This window comes from Acartia tonsa, chromosome 4 (assembly GCF_053477335.1).
Source record: "Acartia tonsa isolate MP-2025a chromosome 4, ASM5347733v1, whole genome shotgun sequence".
Taxonomy (NCBI): domain Eukaryota; kingdom Metazoa; phylum Arthropoda; class Copepoda; order Calanoida; family Acartiidae; genus Acartia; species Acartia tonsa.
Window position 1 is genome coordinate 39,689,224 of NC_137263.1, and position 25,872 is coordinate 39,715,095.

Consider the following 25,872-nt stretch of genomic DNA (forward strand, 5'->3'; position numbering starts at 1 on the left):
TACACAATGTGTCATTTATGTCTTTCTTTCTACTGGCAATAAACGTTGTATTGGAGGTAGGGCTAATTTGACTGTAAACTATTCACGTTCTCTCATTTGTAGGCTTAACAACTTTGGTAACTTTGATTAAATGTTAACTGTTAAACTGTTAAACTAACTACATTTAAAATTCTCAGCCTATTTAATTTTGTTATTTATAATTGGGTGTGCAGTACAATCTACATCTATTTATTGTTCATTGTTAATAATTAATAGTGTTCATGTAGTGATTTTGTTTATCATCATTTGGGATGGTTATAAATTTATTGTTCATTGTCTTATTCCAGGTGTTTATTTATGAGTTTGTTGTTTATTTTCATTATAACATCAATATAAATATATAAGACAGACAGGTAAACGGAATGAATATGGAATGGAGTCGTTGCGCTTGTAAAAAAGACCCCACCCAAACATTTTAGGTCTTTACTGCATTTCCTCTCCTCTACATCTACCAGATTTGACCTTTTAAATCTTAACACACAAACACACATAAACACACGCACTCACACACACACAATACCCACACACATATTTTTGAGCACACTAAATGGTAAATGGTAACTTACAAAACAGTTGGAATAACACACACACACACTGACACACACACACACACACACACACACAAAACATTTAAAATTGAAAAAAAATGTGGAAAAGGGCGGTAATTGATTTATCAATGTAATTTTTTTTCTTAAACAAGTAGGTAGTTCCTTGAAAAAGAGAGGGGTAGGTTTCTGGTAAAATCCGTAACGGTTATGTGTTATAAGTAAAAAAAACAGTAGTAGAACGATAAAAATTTATGTTAAGTGTTAAAATTTTTTTTTGTCTATAGTTCTTTTCAATAAGAAATAAACATAATTATTGAATATTATCGTTCTACTACTATTTTTAAGCCTTAAAACACACACCTTTACGGATTCTACCAGAAACCTACTCCTCTCTTTGTAAAAAGAAATTATTCAATGAAATATTTTTTATAAAAGTAAAAAAATCTTATACTTGTTTATCGCATTAATTAAGTCTTGTTTTGTTGACTCCGTGGGGGGCGAAGGCTAGGCCAATAAAGAATGCAATAATTCTATAAAATTATCTATAATACGATACGATTCCATTTTTTTAGTTTGGTTCAACAATTTCTTGACTAAGTAAATACATTTTTTAATATGCAAAAACTTAAAAGTACAAACCAATTTAAAACTGATTAGGTAAATTCTATAATGCTAAGAATACTGACTTTTTTTAACACTAAAACATTGAACAAGGGTATGTTTGTGTGTGTGTTTAAGTGTTTGTGTGAGTGTGTTTGTGTGTGGGCGGGTTGAAAAAGATTTATATACTTGTGTTAAATGGATGAACTAATATATTGTAAGGAGATATTCACTAAAAATGCAAATTGAAATGACCACGTTAACCTGATTAACCCTAGCCTGCATAATAAGTTTTATAAAAAGGTGTAAAATCGGACCATCACCTCCAAGCCTGGCGCACCCTGGATAACCAACCGACGATGGCCGTGAAGCTGTGATAGGTCTAGCAAGCCAGCAGTGGATAACCCTATGCTCAAGAACTACGCAACCAGCCTCGAAACAATGGACAGACCCACAGGATGACGAACTTGGAACGGACCCGGACTTTTGACTACATGTATTTTGGAACTATTAACATTGGAACCCTCAAGGATAAGGCAGAGGAGATTGTACATACTATGACGGAAAGAAACCTAAAATTAATTGGACTTGCTGAAACAAGATTTAGTGGAAATGGACACAGAAACCTACATGAAGATATTGAGCTATTTTATTCTGGTGACCAAGCAAGTACAAGACATGGAGTTGCTATAATCCTGCACCCTGACATATGCAAATATGTAGAAAGGGTGATCTATGTGAATAATAGAATTATAGCCCTCACACTAAATTTACAATCATACAAAGTTTCCTTTATTCAAGCCTATGCACCACAGCAAGGACGACCTCAAGAAGAAAAGGAAGCTTTCTACAATGATCTTCAGGATACTTTTGACTCACTTCCCACAGAGAGTGAGATAAATATCATTGGTGACCTAAATGGTCATGTTGGATGTGATAGAGTTGAAAATGTGATTGGTGACTTTGGAGTGGGTGAGAGAAATGAAGAAGGAGAAACACTTATTGACTTCTGTGTCAGAAACAGTCTCTCTATAATGAATACTTTCTTTAAACACCAAGAATCTCACCAATATACCTGGTATAGATATAATAGTCAACTCGGATGCTATGATTTAAAAACACAAATTGATTTTGTTCTGACTACAAGAAAATCAACTATCAAAGATGTAAAGGCTATTCCCTCTGAATCACTTGACTCGGACCACAGACTGGTGAAAGCTAAGATGAAGATTCATCTGCCCAAAAAGGAAAAGTCAATGGTGAGAAAGAGAGTGAAAATTGAAAACATCAAAGAAGCAGAACAAGAAATCCAACAATCTCTACGTGAAAATGCTGAATCTATTAAATCTGAGGATGTTGAAGAGTACTGGAAGAATCTTCGAGATCATATCCAGGACATCCAAGAAAATATTATTGGCATGAAAAATGTTGGTAAAACTAAAAAGAAGAAAACAGGCTGGTGGACAGAAGAAGTCAAAGCTGAGGTTGAAAAGAAAAAACTGCTCTTCAGAAAATGGCTTAAAGAACGCACTCCTGAAAGTAGAGAAACTTATGTCAACCAAAGAAAAACTGTGTACTATGCCAAGAAAAAAGCAAAAACTGACATGTGGTCAAAAATAGGTGAAGACCTAGAAGCTGACTTAAAAGGCACAAGAAAACTTATCTACAGCATGTCAAAAAACTACAAAAACAGGTCAGATGACAAACCAAAAAATGCAACAATCAAAGATAAGGATGTTGAAATGATAACAGGTCAAGAAAATGTTGCTGCCCGTTGGGTGGAATACTTTGAAGATCTGTTGAATGTTGAAAATGAGGAGATGGAGAACGAGGATGATCATGAAGACAATGATGAAAGTGATCAACTCATTAACAACTTAAATCATCCAATAACTATGGAGGAGTTAGAGAAGGCAATTAGGCTTACCAAGTCTAACAAAGCTGCTGGACCAGACCTCATACCAATAGAAACTCTTAAAGCAGGTGGCCAACCCCTGAAAAACCTGTTACTAGATCTAATGAATCTTACTTGGAACACAGGTACAGTTCCTGAAGAATGGAATCAGTCAATCATCTGCCCAATCTTCAAGAATAAGGGAGATCCACTTGATTGTGCCAACCATCGCGGCATATCTTTAATGAGCCATGCTGGAAAGCTTTATGAAAGAGTCCTTGAAATGAGACTGCGAGCAGAAGTAGAGGAACTACTTTCTGAAAGCCAGTGTGGTTTCCGGCCTGGAAGGGGTACCATTGACCAAATAGCTGCCCTCAGGTTGTTCCTAGACAAAAGCTGGGAGCATGATATAAATCAATATATTTGCTTTCTTGACCTGGAGAAAGCATTTGATCGAGTCCCAAGAGAGAAAATATGGAAAGTGCTCTTCTCTTCAGGTATTGACAATCAACTTCTTAAAGCTATCAAAAGTACTTACCTTAATCAGAGAAGCACTGTAATTGGTGGGACCATCTACTTCACAGTCAACACAGGAGTTCGCCAAGGCTCAGTTTTATCACCACTATTGTTCATTGTATACATGAACACTGTGATTCTCAAGATTGAACAAGAAAATTTCAAACTGGAGAAGCTTGGTTATGCTGATGATGTTGGCCAGACTGCGGATAGTATGCAAAAGCTGCAGGAGGTCATGAGCACATGGGACAGAGAACTTACTGCTGCTGGACTGAAGCTCAATTATAAAAAGACAGAAGTAATGAAGGTTGGTAGATGCCCTGAGGAAGGTGATATTGTGTTAAATGGTAATACATTTAATTGAAGATGAAATAAACAACAGAATTGCAAAATTTTCAAAGAATCTGAACTGCCTGTATCCGTTATTGAAAGAAAAGTCAATACCCAAAGATGTTAAAGTGTGTATTTACAAAACCATACTACGCCCTGTGTTGCTTTATGCTTGTGAGACCTGGACTTTAACCAAACGTCTACAAAGCAAGATTCAAGCTGCAGAAATGAGAATCTTGCGACTAATTTATGGTGTCACAAGAAGAGATAGAAAGAGAAATGATGACATCAGAGCAGCTCTGAAAGTTAATTCCATTCTTTCTATCATTGAAAAAAGTCAACTAAGATGGTTTGGACATATTATTAGAATGGACGAGAATAGAGATGTTAAGAGAATTTTAGAATGGAAACCTACTGAAAAAAGACCAAGAGGGAGACCAAGAAAAAGATGGATTGACCAAATCAGAGAGATAACCAGTAGAAAAATAGGAGATTTTGAAAAAGTCAAGAGACTAGCCAGAGACCGAGACAAGTGGAGAAAGTTCATTTGGAGGCTGGTACCAGACGGACAATAGTCTACCTGGCGTACTGGTGAGAAGGTGAGAAGGTGAGAAGAAAAAGGATGTGCTGAATATTAATTTCCAAATGTTTACGGAGTTTCCACGGTGTTTAAAACTTTCAAAATTTTTATTTTTTTTTAAATTTGAAGCTTTTTTAGCTAGTAGTAAATATTGAGATAGGATGAGGAAACACCGCGGAAACTGCGTACACTTTTGGAAATTAAAATTCAGAACATCATAAAAAGTCCATATTCTTTAAACTACAAGTGTTTCTTGTTTGTTAGTCTGTAATTTGATAATCATTGAATCTTGATTGGTTGGTTATAACCATCTCTGGCAAAACGTTTCAACCAATAATCTTAGTGTATAGAATTATTATTAGGTATTTTTGTTTATCATCATTGTGGATGTTCATCAATCTATTTATTTTTTCTTATCCAAAAATATCTCTGTAATATCTAATCTTACGTACACTATCCTACATTTTCATTTTCTTATCTTTGAATACGTCGCGTGTGTGTTAATATTTTAAGATTAAAGTTACGCAACGAATGCATAAAACTTTGATTAAAATTGAAAGTACTTGATTTGATTTAAATCCGACTTATTATGTAATTATGTAAAATACTAGAAATTCCAAAGGTGTGTGCGATTATTTATTTTTAAGTCGATTATTATTATGAGTAATGCAGTACAGAGATACTTTGGAAATTTTTATTGAATTTTGATTGGTTGGTTTATTAAGTTGAGTGTCCGATCGTTTCAATCACGAATTGTAATCTTCAGAAGAGGTATTTTTGTGTTTCACCATTAGGGATGTACATTAATTTATTGGCCATTGACTTATCCCTTTAGATCCCTGAATTGATCATGTGCTTAAACTAATCATTGCTTCTAATCACTTCTGTCTTGTCTGTCTGTCTGTCTTTCCATCCGTTTAGCTTTATAAAAACGTAGCTTGCCAAACCTTCATAATTAAAAAAAAGTAATTTTAAGACAAGAACAATAGACAACGAATTTCTTTCTTGGTCAAGATACTTTTTAGCTTATTGAAAATTTTTCCCTTTATTCTTATTTCAAATTATGATTAAATTTCCTATTCGAATATTTTTTAAAGATTAAAAATAAGAAAAAATTCTGCGCTGCCTATTACACACACAATTTAACTAAATCCCATTTTTTATAACACACTCTTAAGCGCGAATAGATATTTTAGCTTTATACATTGAAAAACATACAATTTTAAAAATTAATTATATTTTTTGAACATCAACGCATCCCTTTATTCTTGGTTAGTCTCCCAACAAGGGGTGGAGATGTGAACAAAACAAGGATGACAACATCCATAAAAGCGAAGCACTGAAACGGTAGGACAAACGGACATTAACACTTGTATAGTGTCTGAATTGAATAATCAGAACCTTAAAGGTATAAGAATGGAAACAAATTGTTAGTATATTTGTTGAAAAACTCTTGATACAGGATAATGTTTATAGACATACTTACATTTTTAAGTCTTGATTATAGAGTTGCTTCGCTTATAATATTGTTCTTTGTTGTCCCAGAAATCAATATACCAAAAATCAGATCAAACGGATAATTAGATCACTTAAAATTTTGTTGTTAAAAAAGTAAAAAAATCGACATGTTTAAAATGGACGTACGGACATTCTGGTAATGATTATAGAGTTGCTACACTTTCTAAATCGTACCAAACTACTACAGGATCCATCATGCAAAGTTTGAAATCGATAGGACAATTCTAACATGCCTAAATTAATGAATAAAAGCTATCTATCTCGGACGGACGTACGGACGGACGGACGTACGGACGGACGTACGGACGGACGGACCGACCCTAATTATAGAAAAGCTTCGCTTTTAAAAATGTACCAGTTGCAAATCAATGAACGATGGCATGACAAAATTATTTTTTTTGCACACATTTTTTTTCTATTGATAGCCAAACTTAGATTTCAATATAGCTGATCAAAAATTCTACAATGAGTTATTTAAGCAAACAAAATTTAGCATAAATGGATATTTAAATCCCAAGGTATTAAATGATCGAGCGTTAGCTCATCATTTAATACCGAGGGATTTAAATATCCATTTATGCTAAATTTTGTTTGCTTAAATAACATTCTATTGCAACAAAAAGGTGATGTTAGCAAATAATTTCTTGAATAAAATCATAAAACGTTTTTTCATTTAATTTTCATTTTTTTCACTGTTGTGTTTTTATTTGACATTAAAAATAAAAATCATAAAAAATCTTCCAAATCAAAGAGAAAAAATCTTTGAATTATTGGTCAATTTAAGTTCAAAGATTTTTTTATTGTAAAAAGTTAATTTTTTAAAAATATTTTAGAAAAAAAATCTTCTAACAAAAAAAAAATTATCATAATCCAAGATGGCGTCAATACATGTAAAATAATACTTTCAAAACAAAAAATTAAAACTTGAATATCTGTTTTCACAGATTGAATTTCAAAAATCGGTCTGACAGTTTTTCCAAAGTCAGTATGATCTATAGAATGAAAAAGGTTTGAAACTGATAGAACATTTCTTTATACTAAAACATATTTTTTCTCCCATTTTTTCCCACACTTCCAAAAAATGAAATTCAATGAAAATTAAATGGTTCTCACGATAAAAAAATTTTCTCACGGGTCCTAAAAATGAAATTAAATGAAAAACATATGTACCATTTAAATGAAAATTAAATGGTTCCCACGTTCGAAAAATTTTCCCACGCATGAAATTCTTGAAAAAACCTAATTAATTGAATATTTAAACAAACCCAATATCGCGTTTTTTGCAATGGAATGCAAATTGGACCAATAAAAACACAGTGAAGGAATAATCCGGCCTTATTATCGGCCAAAATGTGTACCCATTTTGGCTCAAAAGTGCATTTTTTTTAATTTCTCCATTTAGGACAGCTATATATAGTATTTGATCATATTTATCAATATATCGATAGCATTGGCGTTTTCTACTATAATGTTTTCATTAAATGACTTGGGACCCTATTTACCCTGCTCTTTAAGACTCCTTTGTACCTAAATAGAAAGTATAGACCCTGTTTTGGCATGTTTTGTAATTTACATCAGTTGGGGGCAAAACCTGCTTAGACGATTAGCTTATTCGTCTCATTGATCTGACATGACCCATTACACAATTCTTTACTTATTAGACTTTACTTTTGACTAATGGTCAACCTAATAGACCTTTCCTAAAGTAAATGCTAATCTATAATTGTCATGTCTAGATCTATGTGCCTTGTGTTTCGTGCCCCCAGCCTTTTGATTGCCCACTTTGTGGTACTAGATCAGCAACTATTGGATTACCTGATTCTAGTGTCAGGCATATCCGACAGTTGATGTCTTTTGGGTGGGTGGGTGGGTGTTTTAAAACAATTATTCTGAAAATAAAAGAATATCTCAATTTTTAATTACACTGTACTTAACCTAAAAAGGTTAGTCTTTGTAATTTTTACCCTACCCCCCAATGTAAATCAAAACTATTGTTGGAATTCTTGGCGCTGTGTACTGATGGCTTAGTGGCATCCTTGCCGACTAAGGTCTTGGATTGTCAGTCCTGTTGGCCACTTCTTCTGAAATCTTCTTGCTTCTTTCTTCCGTTGACTGAAGAAGCTTTAAGATTTTAGTCTATTTATATGCAGGATTTTTACTGTATTGTTCACCCCTTTCCCCTCCCATCTGACCAACAACCCCCTTTTCCCCGCCCCCTTTATGTTTTCCCTCTCATGCGGGCGCTCGATTGTGCCCGCGTATTTACGTGCATAGCGTTCCGGCCATGGTTTTCCCGGCATAAGTTCCCGCCACAGTTAACGTATTTTTTATCTATGATCAATCAGAGTTTTTCCCGCTAAATTTAACATATTTTTTATCAAACAAAATCGTCGGAGTCTTTTATGAGCAGGGTTTAGGCCCCCTATTCAATGACCATTTCATGCCCATTGAGCTAGGGACCCTATTTACCCTGCTCTTTAAGACTCCTTTGTACCTAAATAGAAAGTATAGACCCTGTTTTGGCATGTTTTGTAATTTACATCAGTTGGGGGCAAAACCTGCTTAGACGATTAGCTTATTCGTCTCATTGATCTGACATGACCCATTACACAATTCTTTACTTATTAGACTTTACTTTTGACTAATGGTCAACCTAATAGACCTTTCCTAAAGTAAATGCTAATCTATAATTGTCATGTCTAGATCTATGTGCCTTGTGTTTCGTGCCCCCAGCCTTTTGATTGCCCAAAAATAAGGGTTACATGCCAAATTAAGGGTTCTTTATTAGAAGCTGTAAATCCCTGATTACTAGTCTTCCCAAATTTTCCTGTAGTTCTGGATTTTTAACCCAATCATTTAAGGCCTTTGTCCATCCAGTTTTTATATCTTTTTTCTTTAATTCCAATATGTATATGTTGGATGGTGTTCCATGTGTTAGAATTTCAGTAAACATTGCAGATGTTGATGAATTTTTGGATCTGTGTCTTACAATTAGTTTACAGTCAAGGAACAAAGTTAATTCATGAATTGCTGTGAGGAGTGTACTTGTTAGTGAGCAATGCCTTGAACGTCCTCTCATCCAGTTGAAAATTGCATTTGTATTATCACATTCAATTAGAACCTTTTTTCCCATACATATCTCTGGATAAGTTGTTAATGGTAAAATCCACGCTAAAGTGTTTAACAATGAGTACTTATGTTTAGCTGGAAGTGTTTTTGCTGCATTAAGCAATTCTACAGTAATGTTAGCAAATGCCATATTATCCTTTTCCTCACCATTTAATTCATAGAGAGAGCATGCAACACCTCCATTGTTTTCAACACGTGTTGCAGTTGAAGTGTAGAATGTAATCATTTGATTCTCGACATAGTCATGGTTTACTGGTATTGACATTGGTAATTTTGTATCTGCAATCATGTTAAGCCAGATATCAATTGTTTGTCTTGCAACACAACTGAGTGATACAAATCCATCATGATAAGCCCTTTTCATTTCTGTGATAATGTTATTTCTATAAAACTTCATATCAGGGCATAGAATAGTTACAAAGTTAGTTATTCCATTGATCTTTTGAAGATCCTTCAATGACAAAATCAATTTGTCTCGCAATGTCTTGAGTTCAAATAAATATGTCTCGATTTTATCTATTGGAAGCTTCCATGTCATGTCCTTACCATTGTAGATTACTCCTAAAAGAGTACCTTCTGTTTGATTTATGAATGCTTTTCCCTCCTCAAAGCTAGCAAGGGGTATATTTAAATCTTCAGCTATACTAAGGTAAGTTGAAACAAATCTATCATGCAATTTCTTAAACTTAGCTATAATCATCATGTCATCTAAGGTTCTTTCCTCCTGGCTCTTAGGTGTTTCAGCTAATACTCGAACCAATATAGCAAGTGCTTCATGGAAATTATCATAAGAAGGAACAGCTGGTTTACTGCCAAATACCATTCGCTTTTCTATAAATACTTTGCCTAACCAGGAAAATCCCTGGAGATACAACTGATCATGCTTGGCAGGAATTAGTTTATAGGCTGATTGATGATCAATCTTAGATAAGATAGCCATTCCTTTTGCTTCAGTAATTGTTTTAGCAATATTTTTATGAGAGGACATTGAAACCTTAGGGAGTTTATCTTCCTCTACTGCACCATTAAATGAATTACCTGGTGGATAACTTAAGTTTAAGATGGGGCGAAACTTATCTTTTTGTTCAAGAGCAAAAAGCTGATTTATCCTTACATTATCAATTGGCAACTTATCCTCATCAAATGGACCAGCAACAAAGCCCTGTTTTAACCAAGTACATAATTGGTCTGTGTAGCCTACAGCTACAGATTTTTTGTACATTGATTTTGAGTTTTCAACATTTAGGCTAGAAATCAGTGATTCATTAATAAAAGCATCAGCTCCCATTTTAAGGTCATAAATAACTTTTTCAATGAGGTCAATTTCATAATCTGTAAGTTTTTCTTTGACACTTAAATATAATTTCTCAAACTTGGCTACATCAATTGGAGTTTCGCCCTCCATTGAATCTGGAATATCTACTTTAGGAAAATGTTTCCAGAATTCTTCATTAGGATTTTTGGAGTAATCCTCCAATATTGGTACTTCAACATTCTTCAACGGTTTTGTTGGCAACTCAGGTTTGCTTACCTTATCGGTGAATTGTGAACTTACCCAGCTATTAACCCTTTCAAACTTTGGTCTGGCCCACTTATCTAAAATTTAGAGTAATATATCATTATAATGTTTGACAAGGACAAAGTAATTATAGAGCACTCTAGTCTAACTAAGAAGGAATATTGATTTGTTAGGCCTAATGTTTTATTTCCAAAAAACAAAAATATGACAAGACTAATATTAACACAGATAATTTTCATTAACACAGATAATTTTCATTAACACAGATAATTTTCATTAACACATAGTTCATAGGTAATTATTATTTTTTTGTTTGTTCTTTTCTGTGATTGTGTTTGCCATGAGGACCTCCACAGTACTGGTTATTCTCAATCCAGCCACATTTGTGTTGGTAGCCCCCTGGGCACTCCCCTCCTACTTCAGCCTTGGAGCATCCATGCATGCTATTGAAATGCTTACAGGGTCTCCAAGTACTATTGACTGTCAGGTAGCTTTTACTGATGTTGCTGGTTGAATGCATGGCAGGATCTGCTAGTACAGCACCCTTTGAAACATCTCTCACCACAGCTTCTACTACCTTTGACACAGCTGACTCTGACATTGGGTTTTTTCTATTTGCATAATTCTTTGCATTTTCAATCAGACACCTGTCTAAGATTCTGATTACAATTTCAGGTACATTATATTTCTTGGGCAGATGTTGGAGCCAGTTGTACTTTACAGCCAGAGTTTTGTTTATAATGACAGCGGAGTAGTCCACTGGGCAAATCAACATCTTTGCTACTTTGTACATTTCCCAACAGTCAAATACCTCAGTCATGGTAGTTGGGTTTTTAGAGTTTTGGTGGGACACGATCAATGGTTCACCCATTTTTTGAGTGAGTTTGTAGGCTGCCTCTCCTCTACCCAGGTTGTTAGCCTCACGGAGTGCAGTTAGGGTCAAAGGATAACCAGGATTGAACAAATGGCGCCATGTATTGTCGTCTAGGGTATCTGTGAAGCCAAATGCAGAGAGGTTTAAACCATTGTGGGGCTTGTGTACACCTTTGTACTTGGTAAACATTTGGGCCCATGTTTCATTGGGTCCTTCCAGAGTTGCGGTTTCAAACAACCGTTGGTGTAATTCGTTGCACCGATTATCCGGTCCGCCTTTTATTTGTTTGGTTTCCTTTAGTTCTAGGGCATTCTTTGTCAGGACACCAGATTTGCTTTCACCTCTGGTTACTTTATGTCTTAGACTCATTTCATTGATCAAAATGTCACAAATCAGCATGGTTCTGCATATATGAAGTGTATCATGTTCAGACATGGCATAGAAACACTCTTCAAGTTGTCCTTGTGTTAGATTAAAAGTTTTCTGGGCTTGTTCCAGAGTCATTGTTGGCTGTATGTACCCAGCTTCATCCCGAATATATTCAATTATTGGTTCATCTTGAAGTATTTGTACATAATGGGTACCTCTGGGATAGATGTATGATTTATCTGGTGCTGGGTAGTGTTTATCAGAGTTCCCGCCCAGTGGAATATTGGTACATCTTTCTGGTTGCTTAGGTACACCTATTATGGCAGGGGGTGGTGCATAACCCTTAGCTGGACCACCTGCATTCAAATTCCACATGTTAACGGCGTCATTACCGCCATTATTCAGTTGACAGGCTCCTTCAATGCGGTCTAGTTCTTGGACCTCTTTTTCTGTATCAGCAGCGGCTTGAGGAGTCAGTTGTGCTCCATTCCAGGTAGCACCTAAAATATTAATTTTTGTTAAATATATTGTGTAGTTTATTAATTGTCTTTTTATTGGTGTCACCCGTCAGTCTACAATATCTGTCAACTGCATCAGATGCCCATCTTCCTGACAATTTTATTTCTGCCTTACTAAACAATTTTGGGTGCATAGCCATAGTGCTTGGCAACCCTGCTCTAAGGGAATGTCCTCTAAAATAGCCCAAGGTATTTATTTTTGAAGGGTCTAAAACACTCTGTAGTATTTGATTCACTTCAGCCCCAGTGATTAAGCAACCATCAGGCTTAACAAAAATGAAATCATGCTTGTGTACAGGTGTTCTGTGTTGCAATAAGGTTTTAAGTTGGGTTATAGGACAATACATAGGGTTGTCAAATCTATATATGTGTACTTTTTCAGCTGGAGTACCATCTTTGGGTAGACCTAACTGAAGTATGATATGATTGTCATCTATGATATTTATATGACAGATCCTGGGACATTTGATCAAATCTGGTCCATTTTTGCCTACTACTAGGGCGCCTAATCTTACTGATCCCCAAAATCCAATAAGAATTATGACCCAGATAACTTGTCCCAACTCCCATTCAAGATTGATCAACCCCATTCTATGACCAAATAACCTGAGCACTGAAAACGTGAATGCTCTTCTAGGTTTGGGGGGAATCTGTTCACATTTTTGATAATTTTCAATTCCTTTTAGAGTTATCTTTAGCATTTCATTACTAAAACTAGATGTAGTATGAAATTCCAATTCATGAAACTTTTTCAGGCCTGCTAGGTACTGTACTATTGTACCTAATCTTATTTGCCTAACATTGGCCAAATATTTAACATATCTAATCAACACTTTGGCCTGGACAGGAAACGTACAGACAACTTTGTTAGACTGACAAAAATGTTTGAATGACCTAAATGCAGTTCTATAGGATGACCAGGTTTCAGTTGCAAGAGACAATCCTGAATATTCAACAAATTCATCATCAATATTAATTATTTCTTTCAACTGAAACCTTGGTCCGTATTTACTTATCCTACCTGATGTTTTAGATGCTAGTTCAGCAGGTGGGGGTGGGGGAGATGTGGTGTGGACTCTGGCCTTTGCAACCTGCTTCTGGAATCTCCTTTGGTTGAGATATTTGTCAGGTTCAGACGCCACCCGAGCTAAATCCCCAGCTTCCAGACTGGTATCTGTGACAACTCTTGTGGTTACATGATTATTTATTTGATAGCCTATGGCTCTGTAATTATCCTCTGATGGATTACTTGTGAAAACTACAGGATTCACTAGCCATGACTTCATAAACATTGGCGGCTCTGCTACTTTGTAATGCACTAAAGGGATTGAATCAAGTTCCATTGTTTGGGGCGCGTGGCTACGCATGCTGCTGTTGGTCTCCAAAATAGCCATTGGAACATTGGTGGCGCGCAAAGACAATCTTGGCACAAGGGAGTTTTGATGAAATCTGATTTCCCAGCGCACATTTATCTTATACCGGTCCTGTCCCATCAACGCCTCATATAGTTGTAATCTTGTTTTATTCTTTGACCCCTTACCAATTGGTTTTACTTCAATATTGTAGTTTGCAAGACTTCCCCACTCTAAGATTTAATTGTATAGTCTACCCTAATCTGTTTAAGGTATGAAGGAATCAAAATTTGGAACACATTTTTTTATGTTGAGTAAATTTACTAGTAAACTACAAAGGCTAAATTAAATTTGAGATCTTGCATTTGTTCTAGATAAGGTACCAATTGAAATGATTGAAATAAATTTTACTAAAATCTAACTAGGATTAAGAAGAAAAAATTTTAGGGAACTGGGAGGGTGGGAGACTATACACACATTCCTGAGTATAGGGTGTTAGGCAACAAAGTTATTTGGGTAGGGTTAACATTTGTTTCAAACCGCAGAGAACCAATGCTCGTCTCGTTTGTTGAGATTTCTTGTAATGCACCCCAACATTTCTTTGAGTGCCAGGTTATATTGCGCTTCGAAGTTCCAAATATCTTTGCCTAAACATATAAAGTAACTTAATTTTAGTAAAATCTTAGTCAAATTACTTAGACATTTTACTTTATTACAGATTAAGAGAGACACTTTTAATATTATTTACTATAGTTTGTATAGGTATAATACATGAAGTGCGGTCTCACCTGGAAGTTTCCTTGTTCCATGTCATCAGACATGAAGGTCAGCATCCAGTCTCTCTCGCCCATGGTGGGTGTCCAAGTATCCTTGTGCTCCTCTCTCAGGCACCATTTATGCACTAAATTGTGAATATGTTATTGTTTCTTTTCTTATCAGCGTAAAATTCATTTATACTTTTTTAGAGTTAAATTTGTGTGACACCCATACATCCTATTAATTATGAGTTAATTTGCCGCAATATTAGATTACCATATTAGTAACTGAATGGGGAACAATTGTCTCTTTATTACACTAGTTCCCAAAGTTTTATAGTAACGTATTCTTATACATTCAAGTGAATTTTGTTTGGTTGGTTTAATAAGTTGAGTGTTCAAACTTTTTAACCACTAATTTTACGCCGTTAAAAAGGGTAATTTTGTGTATCATCATCAATTTATCATCCATTGTCTTATCCCTTTAGATCCCTGAAAGTAGTACAGAAATTTGTTAAATATACAAATCTCTATCACATATTGTACAATTTATACAGAGAGGGAGAGGACAACAGCATATAAATTATTCTTGTACCCAATTTTTATTAAGAGGCGCCTAAATACTTTAAGGAACTTCTTCAATAGGTTAGCAAATAATTAAACAGTAAATTTTCCACTTCACCTATCCCTAATGTCCCTGGTTTTACGACGTGCACCTTACAGTTTAAATCATACTTGCAAGTATACATAAATATATGTTTTTTATATTAATTCAGCATAGTCATTTGTCACACAGTTTTAACCATACTTGTGTGTACAAATTTTGTTAAGTCTTAAATATGTATCACACAGTTTAAATCGTACTTATGTGTATACATTCTGTAATAGTCTTAAATATGTATCACACAGTTTAAATCGTACTTATGTGTATACATTCATTAAATTAAAAATTAACACACAATATTATAATAATTTATTAAGATATTACTAGCCATACCTCTATTTCCCCATCTGGCATCAGCCGACCCCCCAGCAGATGGTGATGTGATGGGTCCCCCACGCACTCCAGAATGACCAGCAAGGCGCGGATCTTCTCTCCCTGCCCCACACTCACCGCCCTCAAAGCCATGGAATGGCTGCTGCAACTGTTCATTTATGAACTGAGAAATCAACTCAATGTTCTCAGTGTCGGAGGCACCGCCGGAATCGAGGTCGCTGTCCATCCTGCGCACCTTAGATGGAGGCGGGTCTCCTTGATCAGGATCCATCGTGTTTTAAAACAATTATTCTGAAAATAAAAGAATATCTCAATTTTTAATTACACTGTACTTAACCTAAAAAGGTTAGTCTTTGTAATTTTTACCCTACCCCCCAATGTAAATCAAAACTATTGTTGGAATTCTTGGCGCTGTGTACTGATGGCTTAGTGGCATCCTTGCCGACTAAGGTCTTGGATTGTCAGTCCTGTTGGCCACTTCTTCTGAAATCTTCTTGCTTCTTTCTTCCGTTGACTGAAGAAGCTTTAAGATTTTAGTCTATTTATATGCAGGATTTTTACTGTATTGTTCACCCCTTTCCCCTCCCATCTGACCAACAACCCCCTTTTCCCCGCCCCCTTTATGTTTTCCCTCTCATGCGGGCGCTCGATTGTGCCCGCGTATTTACGTGCATAGCGTTCCGGCCATGGTTTTCCCGGCATAAGTTCCCGCCACAGTTAACGTATTTTTTATCTATGATCAATCAGAGTTTTTCCCGCTAAATTTAACATATTTTTTATCAAACAAAATCGTCGGAGTCTTTTATGAGCAGGGTTTAGGCCCCCTATTCAATGACCATTTCATGCCCATTGAGCTATTAATGTACCCAAAATGTTCTTTCCTATTTTTTATTCTATTCATAATATCAGAGGTGTGGATCTAAGTTTGTACTGTTGCATCAAACTAAACATATCCCTAAATAATGAAGTAATCAAACAAATACAAGCATTACCAACCCTCCAGTTATTATAGCTAAATTATATTTGATTTCTGTGCGTGTGTGTTTGTGTGTGTGTGTATGTGTGTGTATTTGATTGAACATAAGTAGTAGTTCCCATCTTCCCGCCAACCATACAAGATATTGATTTAGCTAACTTTAGGTATTAACAGAGATTCTTCTAATTTTACTAGATTGAATCTTTAAAGGATTACAACAAGGATGACATCATCAATAAGTAGTAAAGCACAATATTAAAAAAGCCAAATAGCCAGTATTATAAACTTGTTTTCTTACTTGTGCGGTTATAGAATAAGTGCTAATTTGTTAGAGGATTATTCACAAGAAATTGCATAGACTTAATTTAATTAGGGACCTAATAAGTTGTGGAAATTATTCAAATCAAATGTCCATTATTTACATAAAAAGTTTATTACTGACAAACGGACTTAGGGAATTGTAAAGTAGCTTTCGCTACAATATTTACTTTATTTAGCTTATTCGTAGGAGCACAAATAAGTAGCAATGGAGATATGAAATAAATTATCAATAAATGGATGCTTAAATTGGTTATTATTACAAACATTTTTCTCTATTACATTATTAGCTGCTGCATGAAGAATATACTTTCTGGGTTTTCCTCGAATATTTGAAAAAAATTCCAGCGACTGTACCACTGGCATTCAAAGAACATCAAAATAGCTCCAAACCATATTTGGACCTATGTGAAAATGTCTTGAAATGGAGAACTCAATTGGTTTAGTTTTTTGCGAACGAACAAAAAACCTTACTACTTATATTAGGATTTAAATAGTTCTAAAAGCATTAAAAATTAATGGAGAGTATGGAGAGGCAAATGTTGAGAAAGTATTTCCCATCCATGTATCCCTGGACAAGTCTAAAGGAAGAGATTATATGTGTTATAAGCTGGAAGGAAGAATTATAGAATTGTTGCCATGGGGCATATCAACAAATTCTACTTGTATGATTAGTAGCGCAGCTACTACCTATACAAGTCAGTGTGTCGGTTTCTAACTCTCATGTGTTCTTTGTTTTATCTATAACCTTTTATTAACAATTTTATCATAAACAAATTTTTCTTTTACATTGGTCCTTAGTTATTGACATTTTTGCAAAAGAAAACCTGGGCTACTTTTGGACTTTATCGTACTTGTTATCACTTATGTTATGTTGAATAAGTAAACTCTTTAATGAATGCTTTCCTCAACTGTCGAGGGAAAGGGTAAACCAAAAAATAACTACACTATTATTAAGAATCTGGCATAATTCATTTAAATTAATGATAATTTTTTATGTTTTCTCAATAATGTTTTGTTTCTTACAGGTATGTTAATATTGATGGAGAGGCTTAACACTGCATAAAACAGAGATTTTTTAGTTTCTAAGAACTGCTGGAATATTTAGGTCTATTATGGTATCTCCCCTTTCAAAAAATCGAGCTTAAAAATGTATATAAAAGGTACATGCTTCATAAAAATCTTTTTTTGTTTCAAATATTTCCATCAGTTAAATATTTTAATTCATGAAACAAAATGTATTATTTTGTTAACTTTATTATTTGTTTAATACAATTATTTGTATATAGTAGTAAATAAATATCTCTTTTCAGTTACCCTAACCCTTTGTTCTTTGATTGGTTTCAATATTTTTGGATAAGTTTTTCTGCCAAATGCATTAAATTGATTTTGCATTATATGTGGAGAGAAAGATAACCAATTTTTAAGGAGTGTAGCTTATCGATAAGCAATTTTTTTTGTCCGTTAGAGCAAATGTTTCTCGTGTAGTTCTGTGCCGGGATGGAGGGGTGTCTCAACCATGACACTTTGGTTGAGCTTGACTTCCGAATTAGCGGGAAGTTCACGAGATCAGTTGGCGAACATACAAACCCCCAATACCAGGAACCATCAAGTTTCAACAGCAGGTTTGAATATAGATTTATTGATGAAATTATTTCAAAGACCTGAAATTACAAGATCAATTAATAAACAGAATAAAATATTATTCGTTATCTTAAAACTTTGAGCACTAAAAAAAATCTTTTTCTTTTCCTATGGTTAAAGAATCTTTGGAAACTTTGGCTTTAAAGGAAAATTATTTGGTTTAATAAATCATTGTTAAATGCAACAATAAGGCACATAAAAATTACTAAAATATATATTAATCATAATTAAGTTTCATGCTTAGCTGGCTAAAGCCTTTTTTTAACTACATATAATCGTCCTATACACCATACTTCTTAATCAAATTAACAAATTCTACCTGAAGCTCTTATGGTTTCAAATCCCTGATATACTAGGGTCGTTCACACTCAATGAGACCAATGATAGGCCCAATTTTGTTCTCCGAAATCTTCACACTCTCATATCTCATTCAAAAGTAAAGAACGTGCGCTTCAAAATAAACAAACACTCTATGCCGCGCCACATTATGAAAGGAAAGCCCTAAAAGACGACATTTGCGCTTTGTTTTTGGTTTAATGATAAGGAATTTAATTTCGAACTTGATAAACACAAAGCTTCCTCGAAAAGAGGTTAAGACACACCCCCCGTTTGAAAGTCAAATTAACTTCCTTAACGAGATTCAAGGTTTTTTTGCGCTGAGCACTAGCAACATTTCTCACTAAACTCAACTCACCATAATCACATGAGAATGGCCACATCCCGAAAACGTGACAATTTTGCTCCTAACTAAATGAAACCCCGTGAAATGCATACACAATATTATACTCCTCACTAGGACTCATAATACCTCACATTTTAGGATAGAAGGATGGGGATTGGTTTGTACCATACAACATTCCATGCACATGACAATCACAAGATCACATACACAAATCCTAAAATAGATAATCCTATTAATCATGATGTTGTAAATATAACAACCACACTAATAATAATCATTTCATAATCAATAGGTAATAAATCATTATTAATAAATCAATAAGTACCTACGAAATCAGGTTGAAATGTAAATGTAAACAATAATGGTAAAATAAAACGAAATAAATCTTAGACAAGAAAATTAAGATTTATAGGTACTTAAAACTAAATTTGTTAAGCATCAAAAAGAGTAGTAAGAAAAAATTTTTCAAAATCCTTGGGCAGAAAGTTTTTCAAACCTAATGAATAAGAACTGTAATATCTTAATCAACAATAAAACTTTTTAATACTTAAAAAATAGCAAAATAATAATATCTTCGTTAGAATTTTCATTGAAATTATGAAAAAAATACCAATTTTTCTTTGTAAAAAAATATGAGACTTAAATATGAATTTTCAATCATTCCTTGATCTGAATAAAAATGTTTTACTTGATTGAAATTCATATATAATTTTAAAAAATCTGCTAAAAAAATACTTGATTTTTTTTTTCTTAGAATAAATATCGAATCACGCAACCTCGACACATTTATTCCTTTTTGTTAAACTTTTCAGGTAAGTTTTAAAATGAATTGTACATTTGAAAAGAAATTAAACTCAATAAAATTAAATTTGAGCATATGAAATAGAAGAATATTTAATCGCATTTCATTTGATTCTTATTTTAGGCATAAAAATAGGCATATGAAAAATGTGGCTTTTTACTAAAAAAAATCTCAATTTCCATAAAATAAGAATCAATTATTAATCATAATTTTTAACAACTGCCTGACTGATACAGCATGTTCTTCTAGGGGAGATTTATCTGTCAGTCTGAACAAGACTCTTGCAGTCTTTCTTCCATCCTCAATTCTCGTCACTCGGCCCATCCTCAAACATCTCATCAGTGGATTGGTACTCGTAACCAGAACTATATCTCCGTCAGCTAGTGGCTCCGCCATCTCATCCTTCCACTTGGACATCCGTAATATCTTCGGTAGGATCTCCTGGCGGTAGGCAGTCCAAAACTGGGCAGATAAATCTTCCAACAACTTCAACCTGGAGGAAATTTGGTCCTCCGGTTTCATCGCCACATTGCACAACGGCTGGCGGTCAACATTTCCCAGCAGCTGGCCAGGGGTAATCAGCCGCCAATTCTCCACGTCGTTCGCAGCTTCAATCGTCAGTGGTCTGCTATTCATAATTTTGCTGACCTCCGCCAACAGCACCAGGAGCTCGTTGAAATTAACAGAACTATTCACCAACTTCTTGGACAGCAATCTCTTGGTTAATCCCACCATTTTCTCAGCCTGCCCAATATAATGGTGGGCTCGGGCCGGGATCTGAGACCAAGAAAACTCTACCTGGCTGCCCAACTTCTGCTCTAAAACCTTGCGAGCACCGGATAATTGTGTGCCCATGTCGCTTACTATGATCTTCGGCAGACAATGAACAGCTTCCAACTTGCGCAGCGACAACAGGATACTGCTGGTATCATACTTTTCCAAGGCATCTAACCACAACGCCCCTGAGAATCTGCAGACCACCACGAACACCCACACCTTCTTCGTTGCTGTCTGACTCCTCGTTTTGGCGGCAGCTCTCCTCGTAACCAGCGGACCCATCAGGTCGACTTGCACAGCTTCAAAAGGCCTGCTCGGGACCAACTTGTCAGGTAACACCTCCTTCATGGTAGCACGACATTCCTTAGCCCTCTCAACACTGCAGGGCCAACATTTCTTCACTTCCATGATGGCCAACCTCCTTGCCTTCACAATCCAGCACCAACGGCGGCTCTCAGCTAAAGTTCCACGGACACCAGAGTGAAGCTCAACATGCGCTTCTCTCATAAAAACAGCAGCTAACCAATTACCAGGCTCCAAAATTATTAAACCTGGCATGTCTTCAAATATCATTTTACGGCCGCCAGTAATGGCGTCAATGACTGGCTGTCCACGACCAACCATTTTAAGAATCCTCATCTCCCTGGTCACATAATTTCCTCCGGAACCAACGACAGGCCAGGTCAATGATACTTCATGCACTAATGGATTTAATGACGCATAATTGCCTTTAGCGTCATTTATCCACTCATCTTCTTGGCTTCGTGACACAATGAAAAGTTCCGCCGCCGCCATAAAATTGTACAAAGACGGCTTGTACACAGAATCTGCGGCTGCTACATGACTACCAGCGGCTGTAGTCTTACCTTCTTGTCTGCTCTTTAGCTTCTTCAACCAGGTGTTCGCAACTTGCAGGACAGCTGCCATAATACGTTTGGCCTGTCCAAATGATCTCCTGTGCTTAAACCTAAAGACATCTTCAGCGGCTTCTCCGGCAACTTTCATTGAACATAACTTAACCATTTTGGTATTCAACTCCTCTGGGGGTAAAACCTGCTTGACTTCTTCGGCAGTTTTCACCGGCCACGCACTTTCATCCTGGCGCAACCATTCTGGGCCCAATCTGTACCTGGAACCTGGTCCCAAATCTGATACCTTGCAGGTGCTTCTGGTGCCCAAATCTGCAACGTTTTGCGTCCCGGGGACCCACCTCCAGTCATCCTTGTTGGTTGCAGATTGAATTTCTCCAATACGATGAGAATTAAATGTGTTCAGCATAGCACTGTTGGAAACTATTTGTGATAAAACACACGATGAATCAGTAAAGTACATCACTCTGATAATATCAAAGGGCAGGGCATCTCTGACGGACTTTGCCAACCTTGTGGACATCTGGCACCCCATCAATTCAAGGCGTGGAATTGATTCACACTTGACCGGCGCAACTCTTGACTTGGTGGCTAGCAGAAACGTTTCAAATCCTTGTCTAGTTGGCCACCTCAAATATGCATTAGATGCATAAGCCTCTGATGACCCATCCGAAAACATCATCAAGGATGGAAGGCCAGTTGGTTCATCCGGGACCACACAACGGTCAAACTCCAATTTAGCGACCTCAGCTCTGTCCTCCAGCGACTGAACAAGTTCATCCCGTAGACTTTTTGGAATGAAATCTTGCCAGCCCAAATTCAGCAAACATGTTTTCCGCAGGACAAGTTTAATTCTCAACAGAATAGGGCTGCAAAGCCCGATCGGGTCGAAGGTTTGGGCGGCGAACCTGTGGACCATCTTCTTTGTCAGATTCTCGTCCAAGGCGTCCTGGAGGTTGTACAAATCAGCATCCTCTTTCACCTTCCTTCCCTTGACTTTACCATCTTGGTTGACTCTTGTGGCGATGGACAACACATCGGTGGCTGGCTTCCATATCAGCCCGAGAACCTTGGTAGGCTGGCAATCATCTCCAGAATAAATGACTTGTTTGAAGGAAAAACTACCTTTGCCGATAATCCTGTCGGCCTCTTTCATCATCTCCTTGGCTTCTGGCTTCGATCCTGCTCCCGAAATAACGTCATCTATGAAGCTGTGCTTCTCAAGCTTGACTGCAACTGGAATCTGAGGTAACTTGAATTCCTCATCAGGGTAGGTAGGTATTTGTGGCTCCTTCCATAATTCAGGTTTGGCAACAATTTCACTACCGTTTATTTGTCCCTCTCCATACATCTCCTTGACCTCTGCTTCACTCTTTCCGCCGAACAGACGGGACGTCAACTTCAGGGCTGTAACTGCCAAATTTCCCGCGGCTAACTCGCCGAAATTCACAACTTTGGTCAGGTAAATTTCAAGTGGACCATCTGGCGTCGGGGAAAATAAAACTCTCTTCATCTGGCTGTCGAACTCTGTGGCCAGGATGGAGTTATAAAACTTGGAGATATCCGCGGTTATACCAACCTTGTAACCGCGGAAAAGCATCAAATGATAAAAAATCTTCTGCATTGGCGGCGGGCCCCCCAGCATTATGTTATTAAAACTGGTACCCTTGAACGTCAGAGAACTATTTGCACACAATCGCATGGGTGTGGAACTTGAATCCTCCTTGAACGCAACCACTATTGATGAACAAGACTTAGGTCCTTCATACTGCAATTCTTCAGGCGTGGCTTTTTGAAAAACGCCTCTTCTTATGGCGTCGTTGAATACCTCCACATACATTCCATAGGTACCTTCCTTGACCATCCTGGCACGATCCTTTTCAGCAATTTTGCGGGCTAAACTCTCATTGTAGGGTAAAGTGTGAGGATCTTCAATATAAGCATATTGACCTGTCCACTTGTTGGACTGCAAGTCTAGTGTTAAACCTGCCTCAATTATCCTCTGCCTCTCACGCTGGTCCCAGGTAGTGCCGTCGGCCATAGCCTTACACTCTTGACAAGCTGTACATCCTGGACAAAGTGCCTGCGGCTGTACGCCAAACGATTCAGACGTCAGAAAGTCTGGCAAAGTGCCTCCACTGACACTGACAGCCTTATAAGCCGACTTTTGATCTCCAGCTCCACCATCAGCACTCGTACAGATAAAACCACTACCAAAAATGGTTCGCCACAACATAGACTGGCCCACTTTCTGGTAGGTTGAAGGAAACACGTCAGGATGTGTATTTCCAATGATGATATCTAAGCCTCCACTAATATATGTAAACCTTTCTGGCGGCATTTTAAATATCTCGGCGGCAGTTTCGGGGTGGACCGAGCGCATCTCGTTGGCCCCGCCGAGGGTAGGCATGACAGCTGCCTCAAACTCCCTCATATTGCCGTCCCTATCCTTCAGATAAAACACAACATTGCGGCAGGAAGACTCACTGCCATCAGCTACAGAAATAGTTGTATATCTGCCAGTAGATTTCAGCTTCAACTTGTTGGATAACTTCTCAGACACAAGTGGCAAATTTGCCCCGGAGTCAAACATTACCGTGGCGTGGCAGGTGCCGCCGCCAGGTGCTACAACAGGAACTAACTGAAGTAAGAAGGTACAGGGGCTGGGTGCAGAACTTGACTTGTAGACTGTATTCACACCAGCACTGGCCTCATGGAGTAACCTTGAATGGTATCTGTCACAATTATTGGTACCACAAACACCAAGCTTATCCGATTTATTACACTTGTCAGCAGTATGGCCGTCGCACAAGCAGAGTTCACATAACTTCTTCTGCTGGACAACTTTCTTTCGGTCAACCACATCCATCTTCTTAAACGTGAGGCAACGGAAATCGGGTGTTTCTCCTTGCAGTTCTCCACAGGACATGCACTGTTCCACTTGGAAGCCTTGTCCTTCCCAGCCTTTCCATTCTTATTGTCGCTGCGGCCAGATACTTGCGCGGCGGCAGCTCTGTCACGATTTCTCTTGCCGGCGCCACTGTCATAGGACATATCACCGGCCAACATGGCACCCCTGGTCCTCTCCAGCAGTTCAACAATCTTCGGGATGTTTGGTTGGTTCATGCTACCTAGCTCCATCATAATTTTGTCTCTCAAATTTTCAGGGCACTTGTCTTTAAAAATATGAATGAGAGTTAGGTGGTTGTAATCCTTAGCTGCAGAACCAACGATGGCTTCTACCTCCTGCATCATGCTCTTGAAGGTAGCAATTGCGCTAACCACGTCCACAGGTTTATCCACAGGTTTCATCTTGTTCAACTTAGTTAAAATCCTCATGAACCGGCGAGTGTTTGATAAAAACATCTGGTCAAGAAACGCCCATTGTTCATTGTGATCTCTAATCGCTGACACTTGCTTGCGTAGTTCTGGGTTGGTTATCACCTTCTCCATACACAACATCAGACTTAACCTCTGGTCAGCAAATCCATAACCAGAACATAGATCTTTAAAGACCTGTTTAAAGTTTGGGTAATCCGTGTCAGTACCGTCGAACGACGGCAACAAACTGTTGTCCCAGCGCCCATACTGCGGGTTGGAACTCCGAATATCCACGGCAGACATACTTCTGGAGAGCATGGCAGGTGTCCCACTCTCATCCAGGTTAGATGAACGACGTTCCATCTCTCTAAGCCTTCGGTACATATCACGTACTTCTTGGCGCAACTCCACGGAAATTTTAAGCACTCCCATGTCCATCTTCACCTTCTCAATGACGTCGAGGTTCCTGGCGACAGTGCTTGACCTCGCGTCATCTGAATCATTGTCAAGCCAGTACAGAATTTTTGTACACTGCTCCAACGACGCATAAACTTTATCTGCAACAGTTTTCTGCTCACTAGCTTCATCCAAATCACGCTTGAACTCGCGCAGCTCACTAGTCTCCACGGCAGGTTTTAGACTTTTTATTAGGTCAGATTGGTCCTTGACCTCACTAAAAATGTCACGAATTGATTTTACATTCACATTTTCACATGAACTAAAACTTTGGCAGGCTTTTAGATTGTCATAAAACACTTTTAACTGTTCATCAAAAACTTCTAGCCTTTCACTGCCAATAGCGATAGCTCGCTCAATTTTCTGCTTTTTGGTTAGTGGCATATTGATTCACTAGGTACTTATTTCACAGAAAAATTGTCACAGTTTATTGCATCAATAATTCACTGGATGCTATTGATCTCTTGATGAATGCTAACGCCTATTCAT

At 37.1% G+C, this 25,872-nt stretch overlaps 4 protein-coding genes across 4 annotated transcripts in view; 1 reads left to right on the forward strand and 3 right to left on the reverse strand.

Annotated features, from left to right (window-relative positions):
• Sec5 (exocyst complex component secretory 5) overlaps nucleotides 1–25,872 on the reverse strand; it is a 305,887-nt gene that overhangs the window by 124,580 nt on the left and 155,435 nt on the right. The gene's annotated exons all lie outside the window — the stretch shown is intronic.
• Nucleotides 1–25,872, forward strand: part of Duox (dual oxidase) — a 193,202-nt gene that overhangs the window by 42,671 nt on the left and 124,659 nt on the right. The window lies entirely within an intron of this gene.
• LOC145317149 (uncharacterized) lies at nucleotides 10,871–14,059 on the reverse strand. The gene is made up of 2 exons (XM_080158080.1): nucleotides 13,456–14,059; nucleotides 10,871–12,416 (listed from the first exon to the last, which is right to left on the reverse strand). Exons 1-2 carry the CDS (start codon nucleotides 13,925–13,927, stop codon nucleotides 10,975–10,977), a joined length of 1,914 nt encoding a protein of 637 aa, XP_080014206.1. The 5' UTR covers nucleotides 13,928–14,059; the 3' UTR covers nucleotides 10,871–10,974.
• On the reverse strand, nucleotides 14,131–16,394 carry LOC145317157 (uncharacterized). Its single transcript, XM_080158091.1, has 3 exons — nucleotides 15,539–16,394; nucleotides 14,575–14,687; nucleotides 14,131–14,433 (listed from the first exon to the last, which is right to left on the reverse strand). The coding sequence occupies exons 1-3, from the start codon at nucleotides 15,807–15,809 to the stop codon at nucleotides 14,254–14,256; spliced, it is 564 nt and encodes a 187-aa protein (XP_080014217.1). The 5' UTR covers nucleotides 15,810–16,394; the 3' UTR covers nucleotides 14,131–14,253.

Coding starts and splice junctions, on each gene's coding strand:
- LOC145317149 (XM_080158080.1), bottom strand. CDS start 13,927: ATGGGACAGGACCGGTATAAGATAAATGTGCGCTGGGAAATCAGATTT. Junction 12,417..13,455: donor ACTAGCATCTAAAACATCAG/GTAGGATAAGTA, acceptor TTAATATTTTAG/GTGCTACCTGGAATGGAGCA.
- LOC145317157 (XM_080158091.1), bottom strand. CDS start 15,809: ATGGATCCTGATCAAGGAGACCCGCCTCCATCTAAGGTGCGCAGGATG. Junction 14,688..15,538: donor TGCCAGATGGGGAAATAGAG/GTATGGCTAGTA, acceptor TTCACAATTTAG/TGCATAAATGGTGCCTGAGA. Junction 14,434..14,574: donor TGGAACAAGGAAACTTCCAG/GTGAGACCGCAC, acceptor TTATATGTTTAG/GCAAAGATATTTGGAACTTC.